This window comes from Pteropus alecto, unplaced genomic scaffold (genome assembly GCF_000325575.1).
Source record: "Pteropus alecto unplaced genomic scaffold, ASM32557v1 scaffold51, whole genome shotgun sequence".
Lineage (NCBI taxonomy): Eukaryota > Metazoa > Chordata > Mammalia > Chiroptera > Pteropodidae > Pteropus > Pteropus alecto.
The window spans coordinates 2434466-2456931 of NW_006431922.1; the positions used below are offsets into that span (position 1 = coordinate 2434466).

The 22466-nt window shown below is 36.7% G+C and overlaps 1 protein-coding gene across 11 annotated transcripts in view; it reads right to left on the minus strand.

Moving 5' to 3' along the window:
• The window catches only part of RAD54B (RAD54 homolog B), a 180009-nt gene that overhangs the window by 77696 nt on the left and 79847 nt on the right, over positions 1–22466 (minus strand). For 5 of the 11 annotated variants that reach the window (XM_025043343.1, XM_015585488.2, XM_025043339.1 and 2 more), the window contains 4 exons: positions 20805–21066; positions 19217–19283; positions 18827–19027; positions 14136–14513 (listed from right to left, as the gene is read on the minus strand). The exons of 1 other annotated variant lie outside the window; for it this stretch is intronic. In XM_025043343.1, coding sequence (XP_024899111.1) covers positions 14296–14513; positions 18827–19027; positions 19217–19283; positions 20805–21066 — 748 coding nt within the window. In that variant the 3' untranslated portion in view covers positions 14136–14295. Of the gene's footprint in view, positions 1–14072; positions 14514–15370; positions 15445–18826; positions 19028–19216; positions 19284–20804; positions 21067–22466 lie in introns of those variants that run through there. 5 more of the 11 variants (XM_006906817.3, XM_015585485.2, XM_015585486.2 and 2 more) reach the window with 4 other exon arrangements.

The window sequence follows — 22466 nt, forward strand, 5'->3', positions numbered from 1 at the left end:
GCGATCAAATATGTGGTGACAGAAAGAAATCTATTGGTGGTGAACACACAATGCAATATATATGCCTTATTGTTGAATTGTATGCCTGAAACTTACTGGATTTTGTTAACCAAAGTCACCATAAGGAAAATAAAAATTAAAATAAATAAAAAACTAATGTAGTATGGAGATATCATATAGAAAAATAAATATCACAAAAACATATTGTAATTTTAAAGAAAATATGTGATGAACCCAAAACGATAATTCATTTTCAGTAAGTAAATATACAATGATGCAAGGAAAACACCTGGGAGAAGGAATCATGGCATGCCTTCCAGATTGCCAGTTGTTTCACTAAACTTGATATCTATAACATTTATCATTGAAATCCACAAGCCAACTCTAATTTTACATTAAATTCTCTTTAGAATTCAGAAAATACTTAGAGGGTTAAAAGCCTAAATTTTCAATTTCATAAGGATGGGGTGGGAGGAATGCGTCTTAAGAGATTTAAGAGAGAATTAAGCTCAAAAGTCAAGGACAATTGGTTAGTTAAAAAATACCCATAGATTTTTCTAATTAAGACTAGGTTAAATATGGAAGATTTGTGTAAAAACTATATGACATCAGCAGATGGAATGCCCCAATCCTTTCAACTTAAACCCATGCGTGTATGTGTGTGCGTGTGTCTGTGTGTGTGTGTGTAATCAGATATCTACCATTTCTTTACCAGGTTTACATATTCAGGCTGACTTTTACCCCCATTTTTTATTGTGAAATAGTACACAAAAAGTGCTGGATACATGTGTAAATTATAAATTATAATAGTAAATAATTAAAGATCTATGAACTCACTCTCTATTTAATAAAAAGAAACATTATTAAATCTTTTGTGGTTTTTTTTTAACCAGTCTATCTCTCTTCCTCTCAAAGAAAAAGAAAACACACACACAATTTCCAAATTGGTTTATTTGTTTTATCATTCTCTTTATTTTTATAATGTATGTATTACTTATATGTGTATCATATTTTTAAATGTTTTTTACTTTGTCTTAAAAAAATATTTTCAAACATATATACTTTCTATTTTTACAATTTTGATGTTCATTGCTACAACACAATTATTTTTATCTTGTATATTCTTCATTCAATAAAAAATTATTTAACCATTAAAAAAAAGAACTTAATAACTAAAGTGTTACTGCTTTCAACAGTCTATTTCATCATTTTTTTAAAAGGTCTGCTTACTTTTCATTTAATTAATTTAATACCGCACTCCTTCTCCCCCTACTACTCATGGGGAAAAAAGTAAGTATAAAACTCTGGTAATATAAAATGTTCTTGAAAATAATCCTATCAGTTATATTGATAGCTAGAATGATTTGCTCATTTTATAGCTATCATAACAGCAGCCTGTGATTTTAAATCTTATAAAAACAAGAAGCTCTATTGTCTTAACACTTGCCTGTAATTCCTAATGCAATGAGAGACAATCGTGATCTGTTGCTGCCACCAGCAGGTCATTCTCACAAAATGGCATTTTCTCCTTTGTTTTTTGTTTTGTTGTTTCCAATTCATCTACAGATATTTCTTGCCTACCAAAATTCTTTAATCAAGACAAATAATTAGATAAAATAACAAATCTCTCATGGGTAATCTGCTATACATAACTTTTTTTTCTTTTAGAAATAGGCCTAATTTTTTTCCTTTTCTATTCATACTTCCGTTTTTCCTCATAAGCCCTCAAAATTCTTGCTTTCTTTAGATCATTTTTCTGGTAAATGCGTCCTAATTTGAGAACAAGTGACCCTGGCATAAAAAGTAGTCCATCATGCTGGATGACTACTACAAGATAATCCTTAAATTTTCATCTAGCTTGCAAGATTAAGACTAGAATTAGATCCAGCTTCTACCGCTAACCCGCATTGTGCTCTTGGGAAGTAGTTAACTTGTCTTGTCCTAAATTTCATCCCTGTAAAATGGGGATAATAATATGTACATCTCAGGATTATCTAGAGGAATAAATAAAATAATAAATATAAAGCATTTAGCAAAATATCTGGCATATAGTAAGCTATCAATAAATTATTCATTTTTATTATTATCATAAATTGAGTGACTTCCATACAATCAGAAGCCAAATCAATGGGAGAGTTCTGGCTAGAACCTCCAGATCACTGACTCCCAAGCCAGAGCTCTGACTGTCACACTGCAGTGATGCTGACTTTACATTTGTCATATTAATATTAAGGCTCTGGTTCCCTTGGGATAAGCACAAAGGTGCTACAAACCTCATTTTTTAAAAGTCCTTCATAAGCTCAGAATTATACACACCATTAAACCCACTGGACATCCCTCTAACACCTGATAACAGCTTTCTTCCCCAAAGGATGACAGAGCGGTGTTCCCATGGTAATATTTCTCATAAGAATCTAGTACATGTGATTTCTCTCTAAGCTCTGAAATTTCCTTCCTTTGTGGAGCTTCAGGGAATAAAGCAGGTGTCCATTATTTGTTTCTGTCAGGTGACACCATTAAATATATTCATGGTGGAGCGTAAATATGAGGGTTGCTCCCCAGTGCAATTAATGGAAATCATTCTAGTCTAGACCAGGATAGTAACCAATGTCACAGAGCCTCCTTGCTTGACACTTGTTGAAACTGATTCCTTAGGTGTCTCACTGAAGAATTTCCTTGCAGTACAATACAACAATGTGAATTTCCGTCTATGCTTGCTGCTAAGTATACATGGAGTCAGGAGCTGGGGAGACCAGAATGCCAATGGAGGTCTATTTTGCTCCAGAGAAAGTGAGTGTTTGTGCCTCAATGATAAGTCTCATGTAGGTATCTTTAAAACATTATCCTATAATAGATTCTCATTATTATCTCCTTTTCTATTTGAACAGCAATGCCTCGCTCTTTGCTGTCTCATCAAATGTTAAATTATATGCTAATTATTCCTATGTCTGCAAATGCTTTCTAACCAAAGATCTCCAAAGGTTTTTCCACACTTTGGAGGCTAACCTACTGCATGAAAACTAAATACTGGAAGTAAGTGAGTTTCAGAACCAGGGAGGGAATTTACAGGGTTTGCGACTCAAACTAACTTTATTAGACTAGAGAGTTTTATAAAGCGCAATGCATAATTAGCAAGTGGTAAAGAACTCTGGCTATTGACCTCAATACACAGCGGGAAATAAGGTCATAAAGATAATGGGGCCAGATCATGTCGGCCTGTAATCCATTGTTAGGACTTTGACTTACACTGTCAGTGAGGAAAAAAATGAGGTTTGGAGGGAAAAGGTGGTCATTCTTTTCCATTGGTGGCTAAGAGCAAAATTACCAATGATTAAAAGTGGATTCCCCAGTATTAGGTACTTCATCACACTGGGCATTGTCAGCGGGGCTTCCACAGACACCCTCAAGCACCGCTGGATTGAGCTAAAGGTTCAGAGCACCCACAGCCTGCTCTTATGAATTAGCCCATGGACTGGAATCTGAGCAAGGACTTTAGCCTCATGCCAGTCACCTCCCTCTTCTTCTTTTACACTTGCCCACTCCTACTTTCCCTAATCTTGTCTTCAGGAACTTATCAACTTTGAGTAAGCACGACAGTGGCTGTTCTGTGAGGTGAGCAAAGTCCCTTATTTCTGCTGGGATGCCAGACCCTTGGGCCCCTCCCCTCAGCCTATGGACCCTGATGTACCTGTGAGCTAGCTCAGCTTTGCCTCTGAGTAGAAGAGAGCTTAAAAGAAAAAAAAAAGAGCATCACCCACAGCAGCCTTAGTGTTGCATTTTTTGCTGGCTCCTGAATTAGAAATTGATTTCCAGAACCAATATGGGGGTGGAAACGTGGCTACATTTCCATCCTGACCATATTTAAAGAGGACTTTAAGAAAACACGAGGTTTCTGCTTGATGGTTGATGAGAGGAGCTGGTTTTGTATATTAAAGCTGGCAATGTCTACTTTGCCAGTGATTGAATTTTAAAATATGAACAGGATTCAGAAAATAAAGGTTAATGTGTCACCCTATTGCAACGGTTATTGCTAACAGTAGAAAATAGTTATTACTGTGTTAACATTTCCAAGTGTTTATGTAAGCTACAGGCTATTAGCAAAATGGCTGCTCTCATTATGACAGATTAAATAGCAGTCATATAAATAATCATGCTCCATCCAAAACTTGCAAATAAACTCAACAGTACCTGAAAATATTTTAGCCTATATGTACAGCAGCCTTCTTTACAAAGTCCTCTTATAAGCTACTTTTTCATCATCCCCAGTTGTCTAGTGAAAGGTCTACATCTGTTGATGCTCAAGATTGTACTAATTGCCCATGATAAGGGGCATGTGCCTCTTCTCCATCACTCCAGTGAAGAGAGCTAAATTCATATAACTCCTGGCCTCCCTTTGCTCCTTTATTTACCACAGCCCTTGGGAGAAGGAGTAACTTATTTGATTGGTACATTTGTCAAGAACATCTCCACCTTGGCACGTGACCAGTTCTGGCCAATGGAATGTAAGTGAAAGTGGGGCATGCAATGTCAAGAATGGGCCCTTAAGCAAAGGTCTTGTCCTTCTTATCTGCTGAAATTCAGAGACAATGGCTAGAGCCAGTTTGGACTACAAGGTGGAAGTTGCATAGTAAGAACAGAGGGAGCCTGGGTCCATGACGACTGAAATTACCACACCAGCCTGGACTGCCAACCCAGACATTTACCTCAGAAATAAACGTCTGCTTCATTTTAGCCCATTATTTTGAATTCTCTGACAATCACAGACAGAATGGCCACAGATAGTCTAGGAATACAGGGGCAGGGGAAAGTGCAGCCCAAGAAAAGGACACTCTGATGGGTAAGATCAAATTAAAGAATGAAGTGATTAAGGGTAGATAGAACAGAAAGTAGATAAATGGCGGAGGGGAGACATGAATTTGAGGAACAAACAAGTCATGCTCTATATTTATACACTGAAATTTGTATTATGTACATATATAATGCTTCTTCATTAATAAGCATAAATATATTAAATGAGTTAATATTTAAAAGGACTTAGTCTCTGGCACATAGTAAATACTACATTGGTGTTATTAACTAAAAATAAATAAGAATGAATGATATGATGGTTAATTTTGTGTCAATTTGACTAGGATATGGTGCCCAGTAATTTAATCAAGCACTAGTCTCGAGGTTGCTGTGAAGGAACATTTAAGTAAAAATTACCCTTCATATAGTGGGTGGACTGATGGCCTTGAGAGCAAAAACTGAGGTTCCTTAAAGAAGTAATTCAGCCTCAAAAATGCAACATAGAAATTATTCCTGCTTTTCCATGCTGCTGGCTTGCCCTACAGATTTCCGACCTGCCAGTTCCCACAACTGCATGAGTCAATATCTTTAGGTGATAGAATGAGAGAGAGAGAGAGAGAGAGAGAGAGAAGAGAGAGAGAGAGAGAGAGAGAGAGAGAGAGATTGAGAGAGAGAGATGATAGACAGACAGATAGACTAAGTCCCCTATTGGTTCTGTTTCTCTGGAGAACCCTAACACAAATGGAGAGTTAAAATAGACCTGCACTAGAAGCCATTGGGATTTCTGTTTGTTGATAACTGAGAGGTGGGATGAGTCACCAGAGTAGAGTCAGACCACCATCACTCCCCATTCCTAACCTCCTCCCCCAGCCCTGAGGAATAATCTTTCCAGGACCCCAAATGTTCAGTCACCTTCCTTTCCTTGCCAATGATTTAGAGAAGATGAAAGAGGCCAAGATTATAACAGTCTACCCCAGCACTGTAAATGCTTACAGGCATGGAGTTTCTTTTGGGGATGATGAAAATGTTCTAGAATAAGATAGTGCTAATGGCTAAGCAACATTGTGAATATACTAAATGACACCGAATTGTTCTTTAAAATGATTCATGTTATGTGAATTTCACCTCAATAATTTTTTAAAGGTGAGCTTTGTTATGTGAATTTTACCTCAATAAAAAAATGGAAATGAAAATAAAAAGAAATATCTCCACTTCCTTCTTCCGCCTTGAGCTGCTTATAGAAAGCGCAAGCTCTCCTCCGTGCCTACATATCATAAAGCTTACCCGGGAAGCATTTCCTGGTGGGCTAGACAGAGTTCAGTATTAAGGCCACTTGAGTAACAGACCTCAAGCCAAGTCCATGAAGTAAGCTGTAAGCAATACTAAAAGGAATGTTGTAGCCTCCATATTTACTTTGTTTTATTTCCAAACCTTAGCAAGGTATAAAGGCGGAAGGACCCCAGAGCTGAGAGTACCCACTCCCACTTATCTTGTCTCACATAACCACACATGCATCCCAAGCGCAACGTAGTTAGGGAAATTTGGAAGCCTTGCCTGGAGTCATGAAATTTCTGCTGTTTTTGCAATACATGCTTTCTTATTGCCTGTCCTGTATGCTTTCCTAAAGATAAGTAAATCTAAAGCTGGGTACAGCCTGTTGTCCTGTGAGTTTGATTGTCGAGCTGAGTGATCTGGGCACAATTGTGCAATCGAATCAACTGCATCAATTGTAAAATATCACTTCTATCGTTCTATAACAGTATAAATATCTATGCGTACCAAATATTTCCATCAAGATAAAAATGATAACAGTAAAGATGAGGACCAAGATGTTGAAATGTGTTTCTACTCCCACCCTGTGCCTCTACCTGTGATGTTATACATATTTAAAACCACTCAGAAAATATTTTCAGTATTTTGCTGACATTTCCTCAAAAAAAATAAAATAAAATAAAGGAATTGTTTTGGTCTGCTTTGTTGGATTTTCATTATCTTCTCAAAAAGAGATTTATAATGTTTATAAATCTAAAATATTTTTATGAAGATTAAATTACATTTAACACTTCAGGTTTTCAAGTAAGTAATAAACTCCAACAAATCATCGTCTGTGTTAATAGGATTTTTTTTCAGTTTTTTTCATGGAAGCTGTATTTGGAATTAGTCTTGCTTTCATGGATAACAAAGTATTTTAGGGATGGAAGATTTGAAATGGCTTGAAGCAAAGAACACAAACCAGCTATGGAAGAGTGTCATAGGAAACTAGTCTAAACAAAAACAAGTATTATACAAGGCAAGAAAAAATATTCCTTTGTTGAGTCCTTCCTTCAACAAAAATAGCATGTTTACAACGCCCCCTAGGGCCCAATACATTAATTTGGGACCAACTCAGAGAAACAGTGCCATCTGCTGATTATACGGTTTACTGCAAGTCAGAATTTCAACCTCGCCAACACGGTGATTTTACAACACTAAATTGCCCAAGCAATGACTGCACCACTCAGACAAAATGAGGGCAGGATTTTTTGACTTGCTCCTTTATTGTACACCTGTTAAATGGACAGGTAGGCTACTGGGAAGTGGAATTCTGCAGAGCAGAGCTGCTCAGGTTTTAATTTATCATTAATGATTCGGTCCTAATGAGGACGTGATTAAATGTAATTACATTGTCACCTACGGCAAGAATATTTTCAGGTGAAGATGTGTCAAGGGTGTATTTGTATAATTAGAAATGAATTATGTATGTGACTCAAATAATACCTCTCTTACTGACAGCTTTTGTCAGCTCACGCTGCAGACTGAGAGATCCTGGAAGCAAAGAGGAAGTATGTATGCTGCCAGAAGGCAAGAAAACATTGCTGGCTCTGCTTTTTTCCATGTCAAGCGCAGTTCCACGCTCAGCAATTGACTTAACAAATACCTTGAAACTGAGCAAGGAACCAATCATGTAAGTTAAGGAAGAAAAAGTGGTGAAGTACCTCATTCATTCATTCATTCATTCATTCATTCTATTACAAGTAGCTGTTTTTGTAACCATGTAAATCTTCACTTTTATTTTTTTTAATCTTCACTTCTTGAAAATTATTTTTCTCTTCTCTTTTTTCTTGATTCAAACTGGACTTGAACTCGCTTGCTCTTTTCCTTATCCTTCTGCATGCTGCACAATCACTCCCTCAATCATTAAGCCCTTAGATCAGCATCAGTCTTAGGAATAAAGCCTCAGGTCTGCTGACCACAGAAACAGAGTTTCAATGAAACTGAAGATAACATCTTGCAGCTCCATACCCATGAAGGTGAACCTCACCATCACCCCACTGGAACCAGACAGAACGACACCATGACTGACATGAGGACCTGGGCCTCCTACCCTAGCCCCAACCAATCAGTGGTGCCCATGACCCCAACTTCCTTAGCTACTAATGAGTTTTCCCCTTTATAACTGTTGTTGGAAGAAACATCCAATCCTGTAGAAAATTTTAATGATTTTATTTGAGCCAAACTGCAAAATCTTAATGGATTGAGAAAACGCTCCTGAGAATGGCAGTTTTGCAGCTTATTTTACACATTAGAATCAAAGGAGGAGATGTAAGGAGGGTTACATAAATCCATTAGTGGTTGATAAGGGAGGAGGGAGAAAGCAAAGCTGGGAAATCTCGGGGATTGGATACAAAGTAAAATGGAGAGACACACACTTCTTTTACATTGGTAGGTACAGGAGAGTTCATAATTAACATTCGCAGCCCATAGAGATAGTATTCAGGGGACAAAATAACAATGAGAGATTCTGTAGTCTCCTGTGTGCTATAGATCGTGCCCTGAGAAGTCTGGTAAAAAAAGATTACCCTGACATTCCAAAGGTAAGTTATCTTAGATGCAAAAAGACAATAGATGGGCTCACTTAAAGGTAGATGGGCTCACTATTGTCCTTTGTCAGACAATAGATGGGCTCACTATTGTCCTTTGTCAGGAGAGTTACAGGCCCAGGATGTGACTACACACCATGACTTACATTTCATTAGGAATTTTTATGTTCAGACCATCCTATGTGGTCGCTTTCAGTCTCTGAATTTGTAGGGTCCACCAATGTTGGCCTTCCCTGAGCTTGTCAGGTTCAGTATGTGGCTCACATAACCTATCCCCAAGAAGCTACCAGGGAGCCAGACCTTTGAGTGATAGCTCGCTTGTGTCCCAGAATTTGCAGCTCGCTAATAAACCTTACATTCTTTGCTGCAAAACCTGCACATATCTCTTTGGCTTAGATGAGCGCAGAAAGATGGACCCCTTTTTTGTCTCAAGAACTTTTGGTGCCAGGGACTATTCAAAGTCCTGTGTTACTGAAGAAAGGCCCAGTTGGGACCCCCAGAGTAGAGGCCTCACAGTGTCCCCAGCTTCACTTTTCCTTGCCCTATAACTTAACAATAGATTGTCCCCAGTGGTTTCATCCAGAGCTTGGAATGTCCCGTCATGGAAAGTTGCCCCGAAACTTATGATTAATGCCCTTATGCTTACTGATCACAATCCTTCTGGTCTAGATTCTTTTAAGACTACTCCCATCTTTGTTCCTGAGTTGCTAATGCCACCAGAGGACCATGTTGCCAGAGGTACTGCTTGTGAAGCGCAACAGACCACCCCAACTCCAACCGTCATGCAGCCCCTAAAGCCTAGATTTTCCGTTAAATACCCTAAGCCAGACTGAGAAGGGAAGGCAGTTTTTGAAGGTGTTAACCTGCTGCCTTCTCAGATCACCAGTGTCCTGACAATAAAGGCTCATTCTAAATATCCCAACTCATGTGTTGGTCTATTGGCTGAGAGCAGCACAGGCAGCACGAGCTCCAGACTTGGCCGCCCTTCAGTTTCATTACTAACATCAGTAAGATAAAATCCCTACCCTCAAAGAATTCAGCCTAATAGAAGAGGGAGCCAGGTAGATAGAGAGTTACAGACAATATGTTAAGTGCCACATAGCAGAGCTATGAACTGGAAACATAGAAAAAGAAAAAGAAAAAAAAAAAAGATAAAAGAAATCTTATAAAGTGAGCATTTGCCACAGAACAGGTACTTTTTATATGCAACCTAGATATAAACTGGGTGCCTTTCAATATTTGGATTAAATGCGTTTGAACCCCCACAAACCCTGGCGTGTCAAAGTCCAAAGCTTTCTTCAATTCCCAAGGAATTACCATCATCTGTGCTTCTCATTCTCTGTGCTCCCAAGTCACACATGCTGCATTTGTCCCATGTCACATGGATTCCCTCAGGAAACTCAGAGGCTAGAAATTTTGGCAAGACTTCAGGGTAAGGCAGAGATGAAGGGAGGAAGACTCCCCACACTATTTAGCAAATGGAGAACTATTTGGAGAACTAAATGGAGAATTGTTATTCAAATATTATTCAGTTCCTATCACTGGGAGTTTCTCTTATCTAACCCACCTCCAGCCTCCCATGCATTCTCATTTGTCTCTCACCTTTCCTTCTCAAATTGCCATTATATTTTCAATTTTTCTCCCTCTATTTCACTTTGACAGCAACCAACACCGAAGGTCTTGAGAGGCTCACCCAAGTTTTTAATAGAGTGTTTTTCCAAATAAATACTAAGAGGAATTCTGATACAAGTTGTCAACATTGAGAAATGTCCAAACCTGGGGGTGGCTCCACAGTGTAGTGGTTAGCACTTCTGCTTTATATGCAGAAGGCATGGGTTCGCACCCCAGGTGGGGCCACGGAACATACCCCAGGTGCACCAGGCCCTGGGTGCCACCGTGAGTAGCAACAGCCATAGGTTATGGGTGGGAGGCGGAGGCGGAGGCGGAGGCGGAGGCGGAGGCAGAGGCGGAGGGCGGGGGGGAGCAGGGAATCAAAGAGGGGGGAAAAATATATAAAATGAAGTAAATATTTTAAAAAATGTCCAAACCTGTAGAGAATCTTTATAAGAGTTTATTTTAGCCAAACTGACAACATATGCCTGGGAGCAAGATCTCAAATGCTGTATAGAATAAGTTTTGCACCATTCTTTTATCCATTTGAAATTGAGGGGTAGTAAGAAAGAGTACATGCAGGTAAAAGAACATAAGGCAGGGACTGGATTACAGGACAATCAACAAGATTATGTGCTCTCTTGAGGGTGGCTATTTCAAAGGTATATTAACCTAGATGCACAGAAACAATGGATAGGGCTTACTTAAAGATAAATCTTTTACTAAAAAATTATAGGCCTGGGGCATGAGTACCCACCATGACCTGCCCAGGTAGGAATTTATGATCAGAACACTGTTACTTTCCATAGGTGCCCTTTTTTGTCCAAAAAGCAGTCAAGATAGTATTTCTCTATCTCACTACCCATATATTATTTATTTGTTTCACAACTACCCTTGGAGATATCATTGAACGAGTGGGAAAAGTCACTTTGTCTAAATCAATACTAATCTTCTCGTAGCATGCTAACGCATGCAAAGCACTTAGCATGTAGAAAACAGTAATAAGTACTTAATGTTATACATTATTATTTTTATCACTATAATATTTTAGTGGTTTTATCTTTTCTACCTACATTTACTACCTAGGTAATATCATCCAGTCTCATGACCATCTATATGCTGACAAATCCCAAATTTATCTCCAGCTTTGACCAATGCTACTTAACTCAAATGATCAAACTGGTTATTTGACTATCCAACAGGCCTATCAAACGCAACGTAATCAAAACTGAACTTCTGATTTCCCCCCATAAACCTCTCTCAGTCTGCCCATCTCATTAATTGGCAACACATTTCCTCCCTTGGCTCAGGCCAAAAATCTTGGAGTCATTCTTGATTCTTTTTTCTACCTTATATTCAGTCCATTCACAAATCTTGTTGGCTCTGCCTTCGAAACTATCCAAAATTCAACCATTCCTTACTTAGTACTTCATGGCTGCCACCTGGTCTCAATACCATCTCCTTTAAACTGAATTATTTCAGAAGCCCCCTACCTCATCTCCTCACTTCCGCCCAACATTCCACCAGTCTGTTCTCCTCACGGAGCAGTTCAGATCATGTCTTCCTCAGCGTAAATCCCAGTGCTTTCCCATCTCTCAGGACAAAAGCTAAAGCTCTCAAAATGGTCTTCAATGCCCTGTAATATCTGATCTCCCCCAGCACCAACACCTATTTGATCTCTTCTCTTACCACTCCTCAATCTCTCCACAATGGCCTCTGGCTATTTCTCAAACAGGTCAAACATTCCTTTAGCTGTATTCAGGCCTTTGCACTTGTGGCTCCTTCTGTCCAGAACATTTTTCCAAGAGAATGCCATGGTTCTTAATCCTCCACTTTTTTCAGGTCTCTGCATAAATCCACCCCATATAAATAGCAATTACCATTTTCACTTTACTGTCTCCCTTATTTTGCTTATTTCTCTTCATAGCACTTACCCTCATGTGCCATTTTACATGTGTATTAGTCTCTCTGAGCTAGCAGAATCATAAGGGCAGAGACTTTGCCTGTTATATTCATTGTTGTATGCATAATTCTTAGGACAATGTCTAAAATGTACTAGGTACTCAGGAAATATTTATGGAATGATAAATTTAATCATTTAATCAAAATAAGGAAGGAAAGAGTTTCAGGAAGGAAGTGTTCACCAATAAATAATGTGAACAAAAGCCAAGATAAAAGTTGAAAAGGGTTCATTGCATTTGTTAACTAAGGAGTCACTGGGATGGAGGCCAATAGCTCTGGGTCGACAGTGATCAGGAAGTGGGAAAGGGAGAACACTCTTCTGAAAATGAATAGTGGTGACAGTTGCACAACATTGTGAATGTTCAAGTGGCAATTCTTTTGGGCACAGTTAACTTTCAAATGGGGTATAAAGCGAAACATACTTTAAAATTTTTTTTCATATTATCAGCTCATTCCGTTCAATGATTACTCTCCCAGTATTTACAATTAGATGTCATCAATTATAATTATTAAAATGCTTTTCCTCAGCAATACCCCTATGGATAATGTCTTAGGTCAGGTCCCTTGGAAGAGACTGAGGCAGATTTGCATGCAGGGAGTTTGTTGAGAAGTGCTCTTAGGAACATCTGTAAGGGAGTAAGGGAAGCAGAAATGGACAAAGAGAAGAAAAACAGCAATAAAGCTGCAACGAAGGCCTCGACTGAGGACTTCTGGAGCCGAAACGGTCATTTAGAGTTGCCCTAAATAGAGGTAAGGGGGCTGGGCCTTTCTACCCTGCATCAACAAATCCCCAGATGCCAGCCACCCTGGAACGGAGTGTGACCTTGGTTAAGGCAGCTTCTGTCAGCTGAGTGCTATTCTTAGGGAGGGACTTGGCTATGTGTGGTCACAGGCAGCTGGGGAAATTAAGGAGGCAGTCTGGGCAGCACACTCTAACATTCACTACGGTTAAGACAGACAATAAAGTTGCTAGGCCCTCATCATTGTGTTTTTTAAGAATTTTACACCAAATAATAATATGAGGCAAGTCAGATATTGAAAGAAGCTTTACATGTAAAGTCTCACATATAGAGGCTATACAAGGGTCAAGAAACGCCATTTTGCTTATTAGTTGATTACTTCCTCACTTACTAATTTGGTCCCATGCTTTCTGCTCATGAATTCTAGATGTACAACTGCCCAGGTATGGCACTATAAATCTAAAGAACTCAGAATCAATGATACATAATTGAGTATTTATTCAACACCTCAAAACACTATTCAGTCTAAAAGAAATTTTCCTAAATGGAAGCAAAAGCTGATTATAGAGGCCTCAACTGGAGAATAAGTAACTCCTTTTTCTTTCCTGACTCCAGTCTTCTAATGCTTACTTTGTGCATTAAAACTCTTTTTAATGTCAAAAATTATTATAGACACCCCTTGACATGAGGGTAGTTGAGCATTTATTTAGTGTACAAACAATGTTTGGTGGACACAGCTTTATCGACTGCATGTCAGTGCCCCATGAGTCTGAGGTCTCAAGTGAGAAACAGCTCTCTGAAGTGTCCCGCCATCCTTCATCTCCTGCCCCAACCTACTGACCATTCACGCTCGCACTGCCCTATAGCACTATTATCTCTAAGGTCTTTAGCATTTGCAAGTCTAGTCTCTGATTCTCTTTTTCCCTTTAGCTATAGTTTCAATTTATCAAGTTTTCAATGATCTCACACATTTTTATCTGGTACTCCTAATCAGATTAGACTTCCCCAGAATAGAGATTACATATTTTACCTATCTTATATTCCTTAAGAAAATTCCTTAGCGGGTACTTGATAAAAGTGTGCTAATTATAGAATTATTAATAAACAATTATATGATAAAAGTATGTCTTTAATGTTTCAACATTTAAGTATACAAAAAATTAAACAACTCCAAGAGTTTTGACCATTTATCAAAGATATACTTTGTAACCACATTTATTAAAATTTAAATAATTATATTTTTTCAAAATTACATTTACTACAGTTTTCAAAATTACATTTACTAGTTTTTTTTTTTAAAGAGAAGCAAGGGAATGTCATGAAGTAATCTTTCATTATGGAGCAGTAGTTTGATTGGTTATATTCTGAAAAAAGAATGATACATTTTCTCTTATTCTTTCAAGAAAAGGATCTGTAAGATTTACATGATCTCCAGAAAAATGTTGCCATTGCTTCAGCTGTGACATGGAGAGAGGTTTCAGGGAGTTAAACTTCTGGTGATGTGGACCAAGCTGACAATTTCTAGAGATTGGAAATTTTTCCAATGAATCACCTGAAATAAGTAAAACAATGAGAAAATCCTTAAGCCAATCAATATCTTACTACACACTTTTTTCATTTTTTGATATAATGAGTTCATGCAATTTATTACATTTTGGTTTCTGACTTCAAGGACCTTAAGATCTAGTGGGAGAGATACACATTAAACAAATAATCATCCGAAGAGATATATTACAGGTCCACAATCCCTTGTCTAAAACATTTGGGGCCAAAACATTTGGGGCCAGATATGTTTCCAAATTCAGAAAATAACTGGAACAATCTGGAACAGCACTCCCTATTAATAATCAAGCCTATTAATATTCTGCATCAAATCATATAAATAGTCCTATAAAATGGGTTAAAGACGATTGATAAATTCACATCAATTTCAGTAAGGTTTTTGTCACCGAACGAGTTTGTTGCAAATTTATAAAGATAAAACAAGTTTTGTCCTATCAAGCTTTCTAGATTTCATAATTGAAGATAAGGGACTGTGAAGCTGTATTACAAACAAAAGTAAAGGTATGAAATTGAGATACAGGGGGCATGTAAGATACAGGCATATGAGTATATATAACAAGATAAACTGACTTGTTTTATTAAGATCTGAAAGATAAGAAGGCCAGAACTAGATGGGGAAGGGAAGTAAAACATTCCAAGAGAGGGACTTACAAAGGCTATGAAAGACAAAGGACATATGGCACAGCTGAGAATGACAGAGTCTAATGCAATTAGAGCCTAGAGGGCAAAGACAAAATAATGCAAGAAGAGAAGTTGGATAATGCAAGGTGAAGTGCACCTTCAAGGGCTGGAAAATGAAAAACACTGTAATCAAAGCATGAAAGGAAGAAGCTAGTGGTTACTCACTAAATCCATGGCTCTTAGGGTGCTTAGCCCATTTCCCAGCCTCCCTTACAGTAGATTCAACCACTGAGTTTGGCCTATGGAATGTGAACAGAAGTGACTTATAAAAATCCCCTACACCACATGGTTTTCTACTTTTTCTCTTCTCTCACCTGCTGGCTGGCAGGTGCAGGCAACCCTGCATGGAACTCTAACACCTAAAGGGATGGTAGAGCCGAAAGTAGAAGAAGCCTGGATCACAAAATCATGTTATAGAAGACTGTCCACTATTTTACTACTGTGACCTACTCCATGAGTGAGAAATACACTTCTGCTGTGGTAGGCCACTGTGCTTTTTGAGTTTCTTGTTACAACACTTACCCCACCCTAACTCACTACCTTAAAGATTTTAGCCTACCCAAAGAGCAATGGAAACTATTGAAGGTTTTATTTTTTAACCTTTTAATCATGATAAACTTCAAAAACATATAAAAACTGACACGATAAAGAAAAAATCTACAGGTTTATATTCCCTACCTTGAGTAACACTATCAACTAATAGCCAATCCTGTTTTATTTAGATCTCTTTCTCCACTTCTTTATTATTAAATATATAGCATATATCATTTCACCTGTAAATATTTCAGTCTGCATTTGCAAAAGGTAAAGACTACTCTTTAAATTTTATCACACCTAAAAAAACAATTGTTGGTTTACTTAATATCAAAATTCTGTCAATGTTCAAAATAATTGTGGCTTTAAGAGATGACACGATTGCTTTGAGAATCTAAGACAAGAGGATACCCTCAAAGTACTGATAAAACAACAACAACAACAACAACAACAACAACCAAACCCTATAAACTAGAATTGCATATACCTAGCAAAGATAACATTTAAGGGAGGAAAAAAAATACACTTTGAAAAATCAAAGATTGAGAGTTAACCACTAATGGGCCTTTGTTGAAAAAAAAAGAACACAAAAAGTAGAAATGAATCAAAATACATCAATAATATAATAAATATAAATGACTAAATGCTCTAATTAAAAGAGAACAACAGAGTGGATAAAAAAGAAAACCGAGCTTTATGCTATTAAAAAAGAGACACCTAAAACATAAGAACACAGAAATACTTACAATAAAAGAATGAAAAAAGACACACCAGACAAATACCATAAGAAAGCTGGTGTAACATAGTAACAAGATACATGAAATGCCATTAGGGATAAAGAAATCACTACATAATAGTAAAATAAATAGACCATAATGAAAAAATAATCATAAAGAAGATATAAAATACATAAAACAAAAATTGATAGATCAAGAAAGTTTAATAAATCCACCGTCATATTGCAAGATTTTAACATATTTGTTTAAATAATAGATATATCTAACAAAAATTAGGTTATTAATAGAAAAACAGGCAAATGATATGAACAGATGGTTCATATCAAGGAAATATGGTTCTTAAACATAAGGAAATATTTCAGCTTCATTCATAGTAAGAGAAAAGCAAATTAAAACTAGACCAATATACATCTTTCTACTATCAGATTGGCAAAAATCCAATCATTTGATAATGGACTAAACTGACAAAGTTGTGGGGAAATAGCCATTTCAGTACATCGTTGGTAAACGATACAACCCCCATTGAAGGGCATTTTGGCAATATCTATTAAAATTACAAATGCTTATATTTCCTTCCCCAACAACACTGATAATTTACCTTATAATTATATTTGAATATATAAAAAAAATGTATAAATAAAGATATATACTGACTAGAAAGAAACTAACTGTACATCTGTGGGGGGCAGATAGATAAATCATAGTATATCCATATAATAGAGAATTATATAGCTTAGGGAAAAAACAATGAGGAAACCTTCTGTAATGATATGGAAAGATCTCGAAATACACTATTAAACAAAAAAGGTGCAGATCTATCTATATCTATCTATCATCTATCTATACATATATATGTATAGATGTATATATATATGTATATATATGTATATATATGTATAGATAGATAAGATAGATATAGATAGATCTGTATATATATATATGTAGAGATAGATGATAGATAGATAGATAGATATAGATATATATACTATGCTACTCTTTATTGGGAGAAAAATAGGTAAGAATATATATATTCAGAGTTTCTTGCATGTGCATAAAAATATATCTAGAAGGATACACAAAAAACTATACTGGTGGTTTCTTAAGGGGTAGAACGACTAGAAATTAGGAAGATGAAAATATTGTGGGAGGAAGTTTTCACCATATACATTTTATATTTTTAAATAATTGAGCCATGTAAATATATTACCAATTTATGAGACAAAACAGTAAAATTTTAAATCTGTAAGATAAGAATGATTTGGTAACAGAAAATTTGGTTAATATGGCAGAACTCTAAACTAAGTAATTAAGAAAATAGACATGGCTTTCATGCACAAAAGAAACAATTACAAAGTGATCAGATATCAGGCCAAACAGAGAGTATCTATAGTTATCAAAGAATCAATATCATGTAGACCATATTTCAGACTACAGTGCAGTAGCCAGAATTCAATAACAAAAACTAAAATACATTTTAAAATATTTTTCAATAATTCATGAGTCAAATAAATCATAATAGAAAATATCAAAATATTTAGAACTGAATACTAAAAAGACTGCATATCAAAGTTATGAGATTTAGCTTGAGGAAAATTCAGTCTTAAATACTCATTTCATAAAGAAGACTGAAAATCATAAAGCTAAGTATCCAATTCAATAAATAAGAACATTAAAGTAATTATAAAGAAAAAGAAGATATAATAAGAATAGAAATTTTTAAAATAGAAAACACAATAGATCAAATATTGATTTATATGAAATATGAATTCTTTTGTGTCAGTCTGAAACAGTCTAACTTCTTACACCTACTCAATATAATTTATTAAGTGACTTCCAACTACTGAACATTGTTCATGCAAGTCTTACTTGTGATCCAATTTCTATTTGAATGGTGTTAATTCTAGAGGGTTAAAGTTTTTAGCTTCACAGTTCATGAAGTACTGAAAAGTATGATGACCCATGCTAACTGCTCTAGGATGTATGAACGCTTATGATTAAGTTCTCCATGAAATAAACAGAGTAGAATTATTCTGTCAAGTGTATGTCTTTTGTGAAAAAGAAATAAAGATTAAAATCATTTTTCTAATTCTGAATCCATTATACTAGGATTTGAAAGACTTTTCCTAAATAAGTTAAATTTTTCACAACTGGTTTACTAAACTGAGAGAAGCAATAAGGTTCTAATTAATATTTTCTCAAATACCCATCTGGCAGTTGCCCTATGAACTGAGGGGAAAAAAATTAACACATGCAAATGCTCAATATTTTAGTTATTCTCTATTTAAATATCTTCAACTGCTGAAGAAAGATAAATTAACTTTACCATCGTAACAATTAAAATATAACAAACCTGTATGATCTTGTTCTCCTGTACAATCACAGTTAAGTAGGTCGTGAGTAATGCAATGTGAACTTTCGTTTAATGTGAACAAATTTTTAAGTTCCTCTACTGAAAATTGCATATATTCAGATGTCCTGGTGAGGTCTACAACTGCCCCAGAAAGACCTTGCTTACTGATCTGCCTTTGATAGATCTTTTCTTCTATGGTACCTGAAGAGAAAACATTCATTAGATTTCATTCCAATCTCTACATCTGCAATTTTTGTAGGGTAAAACATGCTGAGCATACTAGTTAAGAAAAGAACAATATTCCTGACATTGAAGCACAGATTAACAACAAAAAAAGCTTTTTTAATTATTCAAAGGAAATATATTTTTTTCACACTGAAGGGTTATTACCTGTGGTTAGGAGTCTGTAAATATGTACAGGATGTTTCTGACCATCCCTCCACACTCTAGACATTGCCTTAGAAAATAAATGAGAATTCTGAGTATGGTAGAAAATAATAGCCCTTTCCCCATAAGCAATTTACAGTAATACATTTAAGATTAGGAATTCTAAATTTTACTTATAGCTTCAGAAAACAAAGCCCAAGTATACTCAAGCATTCTCTACTTCATATCTTTTTCCTAGAACGAGAAAAGGATGCACACTCACTGCAGTGCTGTAAAATAACTGCAGGGATGACAGCAACAGTGGGAGGGTCTAACTGGATCAAAGGATGGGACAGTAAGTCTGGATAGCAAGAATGCAGAGAAACAAGAACAGCACGGGCATGGACAATGGTTTATGCCTAGCCCAAGCAGCTTATGACTCACCCCTAAGAATCCCTAAGATACCTGTAATCAGTTCAGGCTCTAGATAGATCCCTGTGGTTTCAGGAATTATCAATGATACTGTACAGCAAAGGGTAGACATTCGAACCCTGCACATTCCAGAGAAAAATCTGGCTTTCAGCCAGCTCCTGGGAGATAACCTCTAAACCCATGGAACATTCTGCCTGATAAGAGCATCTTTGGGATCACCTGGGACCTTGGGCCACATCGGACAGTTTATGGAAGCAATATGACTTAGGCGAGGCCTCGGGCCATGTAGGGTCAGCTTGACCTTAAAAGGGGTTGGGGACTGAATGACTAAGGTCAGGCACTGGGTACTCCATGCCTACATGACCGATCTCCAACAAAAACTCTAGATGCCAAGATGCGAGTCAACTTCTCTGACTGCCAGTATTCCATATACGTTGTCACTCATCAATGCTAGGAAAATTAAATGTTGTCTGTATAACTCCAGTAGGAGAGAACTGGAAGCTTGTGCCTGGTCTCTTCTGGACTCTGTTCTATGTGCCTTTTACCTTTACTGATTTTAGTCTGTATCCTTTCACTGTAATAAACCATAACCATGAATACAGCTGCTTCTCTAAGTTCTGTGCGTCCTTCCAGTGAATCATTAAACCTAAGGGTTATCTTAGGGTGCCCTTACACAGATACCTACTATGGCGCAAATCTATAGGTAGAAATCTCAAAATACATACAGATGGACTATATTTTGAAGAAAACCAAAGGCTTCTTCCGAAATATTTTTCTAAACTAGCTAATTTTATATCTTTACTGTACCCTGCACGAACATTGATCACGGCATCTATACTTTATTGTCTTCCCCTGATGGTCATAAACATCACAAAGGCCCAACTGTGCAGTGAATTACAGCCTAGAAACATACAGGTTAGGTCTGAATCCCAGCTCCGCCTCTTATAAGCTATGTGACCTAGAATAAGCTTCCATAACTTCATCTGCTAAATGGAATCATACACACTTGCAGGATTATTGTGAAGACTGAATAGATGGAAAGCACTTAGCAGAGTGCCTGATGCAAAATATGAGCTCAATATGAAGCAGTTATCAAACATCATCATCATCTTTGTATCCTCAGCAGGTATTATATCCCCGGTAGGCATTCCATGTTTATTTAATGCATAAATAGTCCTACCTGGATATCAGTGGCTGGATTCCAATCAATGTCATAGAGAATTAAGTGAGATCCTCCAATAAGGTTAAGTCCCACACCACCAGCTTTTGAACTTAACAAAAAAATAAAATCAGAAGAGTATTTACTATTGAAGCCATCAACAATTTGCTGCCTTTGAGAGATTGGTGTTTGTCCATCAAGTCTTGTATAAGCATATCCATGACGCTTGCATATTTCTTGTAAAATATTCAAAGTCTGTGTGTAGTTAGATACCAACACCACCCTGTCAACCAAAAAGATTCTTTATATATACAATTTAAATGCAATACTAGATTCTTTTAATTGAAAGAAAATACCAAATAATATTATTACTGATACTTATAGAACATGCAACAACGTATACATTAAAACACAGGTTCTCCTTTAAATTCAATTTTAAAGCTTTAAGATAGTGAAGTAAATACCCTTCTGCCTTCTTCCCCTCTCTAAAGTCACCCTAAAAACAGGAGAATGAGAAAAAGAAATGCAAACTCTATCTCTGATAAAACGAGACATTTATATATGAAAACAGAGAATAATGGAATAGTGACCTGCATATGAGTACAGAGAAGGTAAAACCTAAGTGTCCAAAGAGGGAGATTCTGATAAGAAACAAGTGCAAGTTCATTCACACTATAGAATCTTTTAAGGTATCTCAGAAGGAAGGAGACTGGCGCGCTTATAAGATCACTAGTAGGTAGAACCTAGGCCCTACCCTAAGTAACCAGTTGATTTTTCTGGAGCTTGTTGTCTGGAGAAAGTAAACCAAAGAAAATTAGACAGAAGACTTTAGATAAAAGGGATACAATGACTAATCAAAATGAAAGCCTGCATACTGGGTAAGATCCCAGTCCTCTTTTCCTGCCAACTCTCAGTACACCAGCAGTCAGGCATCTCTCTCACATCCCACCCCAGGAAAGTTATTATTGGAAGATTCATCTCTAGGATGACTTAAGTGACCCCAGAGAGAAGATCCACAGATAGAGAGTCCCTAAATAAAAATTCAACTTGCTGCCTGATTACCCAATGAGGGTGACCAGTCAACAAGCCCTGCCCATGCACATAGAACATTCAATTAATGTTTTACTGCCTCACTCTTAAATATGAATGGACACCAAGGATCACCAGCTATTTGAGGTGAGCCTTCAACATGAAAAATAGAAACAAAAACAAAAAAATAAAAAAAAGAAACCTAAGTATAAAACAGCAATGGAGAAAACAGAAGACAACTTTAGGAAAACAATTAGTATCTTCGAATAAGAGATAGCATTCACAAGAAGGAGAGACAACAACAACAAAAAATCATGAATAAGAAAAATATCTTAGAAATTTAAAATGATAGCCAAAATAAAATCTTAATTGGAGATTGGAGAGCTGGAAGATAATAACAAGACAGTCCGCTTGGAAATAGATTAAAAAGGAAAATAATGACCAATAGGAGAGGAAAAAAATAAAAGAATTAAAGAATCAATCCATGAGGCTCAATATCTGGCAGAAATTCCAAAAAAGAAAAGAGGCGGGGAGGAGGGAGCAGGGGAGGAAGAGAATGAGGGGGGAAAGAAAGAAGAAAGAAAGAAGGAAAGGAAAGAAGGAAAGAAGGAAAGAAGGAAAGAAGAAAAGAAGAAAAGAAGGGAAGGAAGGAAG